This window comes from Toxorhynchites rutilus, chromosome 3 (genome assembly GCF_029784135.1).
Source record: "Toxorhynchites rutilus septentrionalis strain SRP chromosome 3, ASM2978413v1, whole genome shotgun sequence".
Classification (NCBI taxonomy): domain Eukaryota; kingdom Metazoa; phylum Arthropoda; class Insecta; order Diptera; family Culicidae; genus Toxorhynchites; species Toxorhynchites rutilus.
The window spans coordinates 62,144,523-62,156,585 of record NC_073746.1 but is presented as its reverse complement, the minus strand read 5'-3'; the positions used below and the strand labels follow the sequence as shown (position 1 = coordinate 62,156,585).

Here is a 12,063-nt window from a genome sequence, read left to right as displayed (position 1 = left end):
TTTTGTACTGCACAGAGTTTCGACCAACAAAATCGAAAAAAAATTGTACCTTTCCAGATAAAAATGTATGCGTGATAACACAGGATTCAATACCTAATTCCTCTGAAATGAGGAAGTGTTCAATGGATTGGGTATTGGATCTAATATTCAAGCTCACAAATACGTGAAATCCTACTTTTCTCGATAACATTTCGCCGGGAGACGAATAACAACAATTTCCATTACTAGTCTTTGCTTCGAGGTGAAACTAAATCGTTCGCGATGTTATATTCTGCGACCGTTCGAAACCAGTTAACCGTGTCGGTTATTGGCATCCAAAATCCACGATGAGTCACAGCTATTGTTGTCCCATTTGGGGGGAACTAATCACACAAAACATGTTTCTGTATTGACAGCGAAATGGAACTAGTTTCGGGTATGATTGATTGTGGCGGACAGCACGAGCACGATTTATTCCGTTTGTTGTTTATGTTAAATTGTTTGCTAAAAATCGAGTTCAAAGTAATTCACTCATTATCTGCGTCGAACAAATATTTTTCCTTAGGAACGGTGTGGTTATCTCCTGTAGCATGATTACTGTATAGTATATTTAAGAAGATTGAGTGGCTTCTAGGCTGGTTCATCGTGATTGCTTTTAATTGAATTAGACGAGGTTCTGAGAATGCGCTGTATATTTTCGTCTACAAGTATGATTTTCCAACGACTTTTTAATCCGCGATCGTCCGTCGTGACTGAGTGTTAACAAACAGCGGAGAGTGAGTTACTACGAACTCAGCCCGTAAGTTTGGGTAATCTAAATATAAAAAGCACATCCCCGAGCCGAAGGCTCACCAGTTGATCTCAGTGCGTCGAACAGGACACAGTAAGTTTTAATAAGTGGGTTTGAGTGAGTGAATACAGATGTTGTTAAAATTGGCCGGACTGCTGCTTCTGGCAGCCGTTGTGTATGCAAACAACTCCACCGATGGACCGAAGGTCCTTTGCTATTATGACGGTGCTGCGTCCTTGCGGGAAGGTAAGTCTTAATTCTTCCAGAATCGCTGTGATCATACAATCAAAGCGGTTTATTCATTCAACTGAACAAGCTGACTTCAAGTTCTTTGTTGATCGCTTCACGTTGATGTTTCTTTATATCAACGTGAGATTACTGGAAGATCAACATAATGACCTTATTCAGATAGTAATATTTTTTTCATTCCATCAAACCGTAGGTCTCGGTAAAGTAACCGTCGCAGACGTTGAGGTGGCGCTGCCCTTCTGCACTCATCTCGTGTACGGTTTTGCCGGTATCAATCCGGAAACGCATAAAATTCGATCGCTCAACGAAGCCCTCGATCTGGACTCGGGCAAAGGACAATATCGGCAGGTTACCTCCTTGAAGAAGCGCTATCCGGGACTTAAAGTGCTGCTCAGCGTTGGTGGTTATCAGGATCTTACGGAGGAGAAGCCATTCGAAAAATATTTAACGCTTCTAGAGTCCGGCCAAGGTCGCACGGCTTTCGTCAACTCCGTTTACTCCTTGCTGAAAACGTACGAATTCGACGGTTTGGATATTGCCTGGCAGTTCCCGCAGTCGAAGCCGAAGCGAATCCGTGGCTGGACAGGGAAGCTGTGGCATGGATTCAAGAAACTTTTCACCGGGGATAGTATCCTCGATCCGAAAGCCGACGAACACAGGGAGGAATTCATTGCGTTGGTACGAGATTTAAAAACCGCCTTTATGCACGAAAAGTTCCAGATCGGATTGACTATGCTGCCGCACGTGAATGAGACCGTTTTTATGGACGTTTTGCTGTTGAAGGATAGCGTTGACTACGTTCACCTGGCGTCATTCAATCAGCAAACGCCGGAACGGAACCCAAAGGAGGGAGACTTTACTGCACCGATTTATGAGCCCACCGATCGAGTTGTAGGAAATAACATCGAAGCGGAGGTCAAGTATTGGTGAGTAAGCAATCGGACTCAATGAATATTAATGAATATTGACGTTTCTATGAACTATCTGTGCATTGAGATGTGTGAAATTAAATGTGTGTCGAGCGGTTTTTACAGTTATGGATGAAGTTTTGAATACCTCGGGAATATCATTGCAAATTTGTAGATTGTAACTGAAATAATTCCATGACCGACAATGTTTTCAGTTTACAGAGTTCTTGCAGTTCAGAGGACGCGTTGTTCCAAGAACGTAGATCGTAGATAGTAGATGCGGTGGGTCAATTTAATTACTGCGCTGCAGAAGGTCTATCTATTTATTTATTTATTAAGATCCCAACACACGTGATATTGCTGGTGGCGCACAGCACATGAAATATGATATTGTAGAAGGTGGTTTCAAGAAATGAAACCAATGTGTGAACTAGGATGGGGCGATCTTTATAAAAAGATCGATCTTGTCGAATCGATTTTCTAAACGGTGTAGGGATCGATTCAGTGATTTAATCGATAGCAAAGAATCGATCTTTGCCGAATCGATCTTTGAAAAACTAAAAGCTTTTTTCCGATTTATCTGCTTATTCTGTATAAATCTCGTCTTTTCTTAAAACAGAGAATACAAATTTCATATTTCTAAACAAACATCAAAAGCATTTTGTCTTGTTCCTCAGCATGAAGGCCACATCTACAGGGCCTTCATCTTGTGCCGTCAGACAGTCGTTTTATTAAATAAATTAATTGAAAAAACATTATCAGAAATTCAACGACCGCTCAGAAAACCGTTATCTGTCATTTGATCGAAGCCGATTCTTGATTTTGGCGCCAGCTCTGGAAAACAGCCCTTCGCCTGTAATTAATGTCAGTCCCTCAGTAGTTGCCGCTAGTTCTATCTCTGTTAGCATTTGTACAGAAGTAAATCGTAGAAGAAGCGATTCAAATGTTGACATTATGTTCAAAAAAAATGTTAGGTGATCTTTGATGAGATAAAAAAATTCGAAAGCATAAAAATCGATTTTCTCGATTTTCTCGAGTACAAAAGATCGATCCAAAAAATCGGAAATCGGAATGGAAAAGATCGATCCTATAAGAATCGATCCGAGATCGCCCAATCCTAGTGTGAACCAGTTTTTCGAACACTCTACTGAAACTGCAGAGTATTGAAACACCACGATATTTGGTGACACAACACTAACTTACGAAAATATGGTTTTCCATGCTTTAGGGAATATTTTGTCCTGGAGTGAGCGATTAAAAATTACAGCGAGAGATATCAGCAGTGTTGCCACACTTACAGATTTATCTGGAAAGGTACAGATTTTTTCGTTATTTTTGGTACAGATTATGTACGGTACAGAGTACAGATTCTCGTCAAAAAGTAAACGAAAAAGTACAGATGAGAAAGATTTTTAATCCCTCTGGTACAGATTAAAATGTGGCAACACTGGGTATCTGGTATAAGGAACGGCACTATTTTTCTACAGCAGAGGAGGCATACCTGTTTTCGATTTTTTATCTTCGAGAGCTTGAACGGCTTTACTAAACACGCTCTCGAAAAAAGTAACGGAAAGATTTGTTGCTTCCGAACTTTATTGATTGATATTTTTGCTAAAGAGCCTGTTAATCAGTCAATGGAGATCCTTGGACTGAACTAGAGATGGGCAGATGAGATTTTTTAAAAGTATTGCACGATGAGTTTTACTTTTTCAATCATCGCCTTGATTTCTCTATGGCGTTCTGAACAATTAAATTTAGTGGATGAGCATATCAGTTGAAGTTTCGAACATTCAAGAACATAACTGCGGTCTTCATATTTGAAGCGTTATCCGTAACAATAGCGGTTATGTTAAAGTCAACGATAAATGCTTTCAAAACGTTTTTCATCCACATAGCAATATTTTCACTGGTATGTTTTTCCTCGATCACGGATCATTCAAGTAGGTAAGATCTTAAGGCACCATTTCGATCTATGGAATGGGCCGATAAAGCATAGAAATTTGTGTTATTTCTGTTGGTTCATCCATTACTTGTCAAGCTAACCGCGATCTTATGTTGTAAGTCTTCTTTAACTTTTATTAAAACCTCATTATACGAAGTAGGCTTGATGCCTGTCCAAGTTTTAAATTTGCAACCGTTTCTGCCCGCGTAGGGTATATGACGGACAAAGCATGCGAACAAGTTCTTTAAATTCAACATCTTCTACGAAACAGAATGACAACGGATGATACTCTATGCATATCTTCTTCAACAGCTGCAAGTCTAGAGATTTGTTTTTAAGGATAGATATTGTGGAATCCATTATGTTATGGCAAAAGAGAATCGCCCCGAAGCACATATGAAGGACTTACCTCGTAGACGGACGAATATCGAATGCTTGGTGTTTCAACCAATGTCGAGGTAGTCGAGACGATGACAGATAAGGCCGCTTATTTTGTGCGTTATAGAGCTGGTAGAGCTGTGGAGGATGTGTTGCAAAATACATGATTCGGTACTAGCGCAAGCCAGTGCGATGTTTTGCTTTATAAACCCCCACAAATATTGGGCGGTGGACGTCGAAAAACTTAGTCATCGATAAAGTTTGCAAAGTCTGGGGCATCGAGCACAAAGTAACTAAATTACTTCCAGAAGCGAACGTCTCTATCGATGTTAGACTTTCCGAAATCTCGCACAGCACGCAAAAGAGAGTGTGCTTTGCGTTATCCAGTCTCGCATCTCACAAAGTCATTGGGAGCTGTCTGCAACAAATGAGCGAGGTAGAAGGCAGCCGAGCGAGAAGACTTCCTGTGCGCGCTGAAATTCCGAGAGACAAGTATCGATTTTCTCTTCCTCACAGCCCTTCCATGTGTAAGCGATGAGACTGGGCTTTAGCACGCAAATTTGGGATTGGCTCTGTCTCTTCTCTTACGTAAAATTTTGTGATGTGTTCAGGAAATGCCTCGTCGCGTTTCGATGCGAACGATGCACATGTGTTGTGTACACAAAGAGATGCTCGCGCATTAGTGCTCGCGAGACGTTCTCGTGTACCTGCCTCAAAGTGAAATTTGGTTAGGTCTTCTGAGATCTCGCACAGCACGTAGAAGAGACAATGTGCTTTGCCCTATTCAGCCTCATATCTCACACAATCATTGCGAGCTGTGTGCAACAAATGAATAAATTGATTGGATGACTTTAGCAGCGATATTTATGTGAAACAGTTCTTCATCACTAATTGTTCTACGTGTCATATTTTTTTAAATTTTAACACCAGAAGCACAACTTCCCCCCCACAGCACCAAATGTCATTTTGAGGCAGGCACACGAGAAAGTCTCGCGAGCACCAACACATGTGCATCACTCATATTGAGGTGCAACGAAGTATTCTTGACCACATCTCAATATTTTACGAGAGAGAAGAGAAGGAGCCGAACCCTGGCTCTTGTGCTAAAGCCCGGTCTCATCGCTTGCTCATGAAGGGGTTGTGAGGAGGAGAAAATCAATACTCGTCTCTCGAAATATAGTTGCGTGCGCACAGGAAGTCTGAAAACATCTCAATATTTTACGAAAGAAAAGAGAAAGACCCAATCCTAAGCTCGCGTGCTAAAGCCCGATATCATCGCTTGCACATGGAAGGGTTGTGAGAAAGAGAGAATCCATACTCGTCTCTCGAAAATAAAGCGCGCGCACAGGAAGTCTGATCGATGTCACATGCACCGAAGCTAGATGTATTTCCATTCTGCTGATGACTATCCGAAACACCTGCGCTTTCGTCTGCTGCGCTTGCTTCCTTACCACCACAGGATGAAGTAATGGTTCCCATCACCGTACTTCGCTCGAAGGATACGGATGAATGCTTTCCTTTTAAGTGCCGTTTCATATTACCGGTCGATCCGTTCGACGTTGACATCAAGAAGTGACAATAGCGACATTTTGGTTTGACACCGTCCTCCACACATTACTCGTTACCAGGGCTCGGCAAAGTCATATTCAACTGAGGATAGTTTGGGTACCATGAAGAAATTCGGAGAATTTGAAGAAAATGAAGAATTTCTAGCTAGAAAACAATTGTAAAAATTAAAATGAGCTATTCATCTATAAATGACATTTAACTCATACCTTCTTACTTATTTAAACGCCACAGGGTAGCGAAACTACCTTTTCCAGGAATGGAATGCTCCCAAACTTCACTAAAACTTGAAATTAAATAGTTCGGATTCTGAATTTAGTTTTTCCTCACCTCATTTTAAACTTATAGAATAATTTGTCTATTCTTTGAACTAGAAGAAAAATATGAATATTTGAACCATGCAGTTACTTCTCATTGAGGATTTTTCTTACCTATATTTGCTTTCAGTGAATAAAGGCTACCGAAAAAAAACTTTTCTAAATAAAACTCTTGATCGAACTCTGGCCGCTTCTGGTCAATCGCCTGCTCCAAACCATAGTTGAGCAGCTCATAGTGGATGATTCCCTTCCAATCCCACCAAACACACAGCAAAACCTTCCTGGCCGTCAATCCGGGCTTGGCGAAGGTTTGGACCGGCTCACCGCGCTTCGACCACGACTTTTTTCGCTTTAGGTTGTCGTACGTGATCCATTTCTCTTCACCAGACACCATCTTCTTCAAAAATGGGTCGAGTTCGTTCCGTTTCAGCAGTGCATCGCAGGCGTTGATCCGGCCTAAAAGATTTTTTTGCGTCAATTCGTGTGGCACCCATACATCCAGCTTTTTTTGGAATCTAATCTTCTGCAAATGGTTCCAAACGGTTTTATGGTCTATACCCAGTTCCTGACCAATCGAGCGAGTGCTCACATGACGGTCTACTTGGATGATTTCAACGATTTTATCGGTTTCCACGACGATTGGCCTACCAGTACGGGGTGTATCTTTGACAGCCACTACACTAGAACGAAATCGATCAAACCAACGCTGTGCTGTGCGAATCGTTACAGTATCGGGTCCATAAACTTCACGAATTTTTTCGGTCCCCTTCGTTGCAGTTTTACCTTGCAGGTAGTAAAAAAAAACGTAAAATATGGCGAATTCCCTGCTTGGTGGACTCCATCTTTGACACGCTATAACTTGAGACTAAAAAAGACAATCACAACACTGTCAAAACGACACTTGCAGCACAGATTGTCGTCTTTAAATAGCCGTATTGGTTGACCCGGTGCGATAAGTATAACACAAGATATTTTTAAGTGTTGCCATATATTGACAATATACGGAATTTCTTTTTCCCCAACGAAATATGAACATTGAAATTTGAAATTAAATACGAAATCAGAAGAATGTGTACGTAATCTGGAATGAAAAAATAGCTTTATGAAATACAAAGACGTAAATGTACAATGTGTAATTTGGTATCGAATGTGATTTACAGATTCTAAAAAAAAATCTGAACAAATCCAAAATCTAGCAGGTTTAGGGGAAGATAGTCCTATTCCGACAGCAACTTTTGTTATTGTGAAAAAATGGAACAATCACAAATTAATGAAAACGATGGCAAAATTGCATGAGTTGGACTTCGAATTGCTTCCGCATTCATCGTATTCTCCAGCTCTGGCCACCAGCGACTATTTTCTGTTCGCAGACTTGAAGAGATGCTCGCTGGCAAGACATTTACGACCGACAATGGTATCGAAAAGTTTCAAGATCGCTATTATCGCTGCATCGCCCTCGAAGGCAATTACGTTGAATGATAAAAATGGATTTTGCAAAACAAAAATAGTTTTACTGTGTTACCTTATAAAATTTTCAGCCGAACTGTTACCTATCGAATTTTGGGTAGTGTCAAATGAGAGGTGTCATTACGTTGACAGTTTGGTTGTATGGTAACGTTTTCCCTCCACACTTTATTCTAGCCTTTCGACGCCGTTTTGTATTTCCAATGGAAAAACTATATTATTGACTTATACGGAAAATGAGTTGAATGTATCCATTTCTTTTTCCGTTTCCGTTTTCATTACCGATCCAGAGAACCAAAGTTTTATCTCTATTTATTTTCAAAGAAATTTCTAAATAAATATTTGAAAAAAAATGTTCAAAAAAGGAAACATAGGAAATTGTTTGAATTTCCATTAGAAAAGATCGAATAAAAAATACACAGAATTTTTTCCCTCCTATCGATGTATAGATGTATAGAGCTATATCCAAAATCAGAATCTGGAAAACTTGAATCTATGATCTGTATATGAACCCTGACACCTGAATATAGTATTAGTATGAAAGTGAAATCTGGAGCTGACCTAAAACATTGAATCTGTACTCTAGGATCTGGAATGAAAACTGCATATGAACTCTAAAGTCTATCATTAATTATCTGGAGTTAAACAAAAAAAGTCACAGGAGGGTTGTGTCCGAGACACGATCGCATAGTTGACGTAGGATTACGTTAGGCTATCTGTTGATTTTGGATATGTTTGAAAAATTACATTACATTACATAAGGATTTGGTGGTCCTGAAAAGGGTCGTTTTGTTTGATTGTTCGTTATTGTTTGTTCACTCCACCAGTCTTTACCGAGTGATGATGATAGAATGATGGTAAACAGTCAATTTTACACTTACAATTGTGCTAAATTTTTCGCTATACAAATTTCACGGAGCAACCAACATTAATGTTCCAAATTTAAATTTTATTTGCTAGAATTAATGGTATCACTCACCTTACTTGCAATATAAAATTGCCCCCGACTTGCATATATTTGCAATGTCGATTTCCCCCAGGAAGCTTGGTTTAGATGTCTCTGTTAGGGAACACATTTCGGTAGGAACAAAAGTTCCCCTACTTTCATATATTTGCAATGTCGATTTCCCCCAGGAAGCTTGGTTTTGATGTCTCTGTTAAGGAACTGGCACATGTGTCGTCAATTTCGACCAATCAGAAGAGGGTACTTCCGTTAGGATAGGGGTTGAGATTTTTCAATTGTTCGATAGTTTGTTACATTACATTTCTTACATTTCTTACCTAAATCCGAGCCTAAATCCGCAATACACGTCTGGAATTTTATTCATTTCATTCCTCATTGCCAACCAAGATGCTCCAGATTACATCTATAGAAACAGATGCAGGATCTTCAAAATCGATCAAAATAAAATCAAAATTCGGAACAAAAAATATAATTTAAAATTGGAAATATAAATCTAGACTAAACCATAATCCGTATCTTGTTCTGGAAACTAAAAACACCTTAAAACTTGTTTGATTGAAGATTGAAGGTCTGGAATATTCGACCTGAAATGTGAGTTTAAAATAGCTGTATGCGGAAATTGAATTTCTAATTAAATCTGAAATCTGAAAATTAGTTATGTTTGTGAAATCAGGAATCCGTCCACCCAGGCCTTCAATTTGGGATATGAAATCAGAAATCTGTCATCAGTAGCTCTAGTAACTTGTATTTGTATGTTGTAGCCAGAACCTATGTTTTGATTTTGAGTAATTTGTTCGATTTAAAATCACAAATCTGTATGTAATCTGTAGGTAAATATGGTACCTGGGATTGAAATTTACATGGTACAACAACTAGTTTTATCTACTTAGATTTGAATTACAAATTCTATTCTGACAATTCAATGTGGTATCCTATGCCAAATTTTGATTGTAAAATATAAATCATTAGAATTTTGAATATACATAAAAATATGGAACAAGTACCAGAAATTCGAAATCAGAAATTCGGCACCTTCCGACAGATAATAGTCTTCAACAGTCCCAATGAAATCGATTTTCCTGGAATAAGCCGTGAAATGGAATAACTCAAATATCAAATATACCTCAACACGTGGAGGGTTTTATTTTGTATAACCTCAAAGACAAATTTCTTTTTTAAATTGAATCTGTGAATTTATATCTGCAATACGACATGGATTTCCGTTCGTAGTCATGTTATAACTACTATCGATAACAACAGTGCATTAGGAGCGGCTAACAAACATAAAATCAATCCAATCGAATTTAGTACAAAAAACCAATCACAAGTATAAACTCTGCCATTTGTGCTAATAATTTCGAAAGGCAAAACAAAAACATTGGTTTGGAACTATCAATGCACTGCTTGTACGGTTTTGCTGACACTGAATTCAGAACTTTTTTCAACTAATCTGTGGGGATGTAGTATGCATTTTACCCTACTCAATATTTTTTGTTCAAATCATAAATCGATGTAAACCTGCAGTTAATTGAATCTATTTTCTAATCACCCAACACACAAAAATCATTCCCTCAAATGTTTATTGCATTGGTTTAAATTTATTTTCTATTCGACTATTCAGGTTAACTGGTGGTGCCCCCTCCTCGAAACTGGTGGTTGGCATCCCCACGTTCGGTCGCGGCTGGAAGCTGGCCGATGATTCTGGTATTACGGGAGTGCCACCAATTCGTACCGATGGACCGTCTCCTCCCGGACCGTACACCGGTATTCCCGGACGCTACAGCTGGGCCGAAGTGTGTGCTAAACTGCCCAATCCTGGCAACGCCAACGGGAAGGGAGCCGAGTATCCGTTGAGGAAAATCGGCGATCCAACGAAGCGGTTCGGTTCGTACGCCTTCCGGATTCCGGACGAGAATGGTGAACACGGCATCTGGCTGTCGTACGAGGATCCGGATACCGCCGGAAACAAGGCCGCCTATGTGAAAGCCAAGGGATTGGGTGGAATTTCTCTATTCGATCTGAGCAACGATGATTTCCGTGGCAGTTGCACGGGTGATAAGTTCCCTATCCTCAGAGCTGCCAAGTATAGACTGTAACGTATTGTAACCAACCATGTGCTATTGAGGGTATAAAAGCTATGAGAAATCAAATATATTCGTATAGAAAATAAATTTGGTTTGATAAAATATACATAAAAACTCTCGGTCAATATCTCCCTTACAGTCTGGTGGATAGCTGAATATTCATTCAATGGACTCGGGTCGAAGACGATAAAACAAGTTGAATAAAATACAGGCAGCCTAGCGGGACCCTTTTGAGTAATAAAACGTGCTGACACAAACCTGTGTTTCCCCACCCATACTCCGGTTCTGTTTATTAACTCAGCACAGCACTGATCCATCTGGGGGACACTTTCATCGGATCGAATATCTCGGACTTTCATAGCTACACTCTACAATTTATGTGGCATCTTTTATTACGGTTGATTACCATCCTGTGGTCTACACTGCTGGCATGTTCTCAAATCGATAAAATCCTCTTTCGCCAGGAAAATCGATACCATCAAGCAGAGGTAGACCTGAGAATGGCCGGGATCTGAGTGCAGCTTTCCATCTGGTGACATAAGTTGTTTTAACCGGCCGCGGGCAACTCAATCAGAGAAATGAAAACGTAATTTATTTTCTTTCATTTTCTTTCCCATCATTTCATTTGGGCCGATGGCTACACATTTATGAAAAATAAGCGAACCGAAGGGACCGTAGCAATGTTTGCAAAATAAGTGGGAACCATCCGCCTCCCCAATGATTGGGGTCATGTTCCGGGCGAATTGGCACGAAGCGATTGCTCGTGGGAAAACTTATGTGCTGTCTCATCCTGCTATCCACAGTTGATCCCCGTTGCCTTCGAACTTCCAACTTCGGCTGACGTAAAACACCCTGCCACGCACAGAAGTTCGAGAAGCTGAGTTTGTATTAAAAATCCTCTTCGCTATGCCACCTACGCCATGCTGTCAAATCAATGCTTGAGAAAATGCCAACAAAATGATACACATTCCCAGTGTGTAGGAGAAGAAATTCTCGAACTCATTCTTTTCCATTTTCCGTTCCCGGGGAAAAAGCGCTTACGTGGCTACAGGTGATGTGTGAATTCGCTGACGAGGCTGTGTGTGTGAATTGGGGCGGAAAGAGAAACCTTGTGTCATTTCCCACTACAGTTTTGAGTTAAGCCAAGCCGAAAAGGATTATTGGTCTTGGCTGGAGGGAAACTGAAGGTGTTGCAATGAGTTGAGGGAGGGTAAAGTAATGATGGATGCGATTGAAAGCGAAGGCTTTCGTAATGGCTTTCGTGCGTGAACATAATGGCACACAAAGGAATTTCCGGCGATGGATGGAAATATGTTATTGATTTCCCTCCGATCATTCAGAAAGTTCAGCCAATCTGAGTTGAATGAAACCAAGAGAGATCTGAATCGACATCCATTTTATCAGAGGCTGAGCATGGCTGGA

The 12,063-nt window shown here is 40.2% G+C and overlaps 1 protein-coding gene across 1 annotated transcript; it reads left to right on the top strand.

Annotated features, from left to right (window-relative positions):
• The first annotated feature begins 819 nt into the window (after positions 1-819).
• On the top strand, positions 820-10,728 carry LOC129777776 (chitinase-like protein Idgf4). The gene is made up of 3 exons (XM_055784260.1): positions 820-1,015; positions 1,212-1,944; positions 10,179-10,728. Exons 1-3 carry the CDS (start codon positions 901-903, stop codon positions 10,651-10,653), a joined length of 1,323 nt encoding a protein of 440 aa, XP_055640235.1. The 5' UTR covers positions 820-900; the 3' UTR covers positions 10,654-10,728.
• The last annotated feature ends 1,335 nt before the right edge of the window (positions 10,729-12,063 follow it).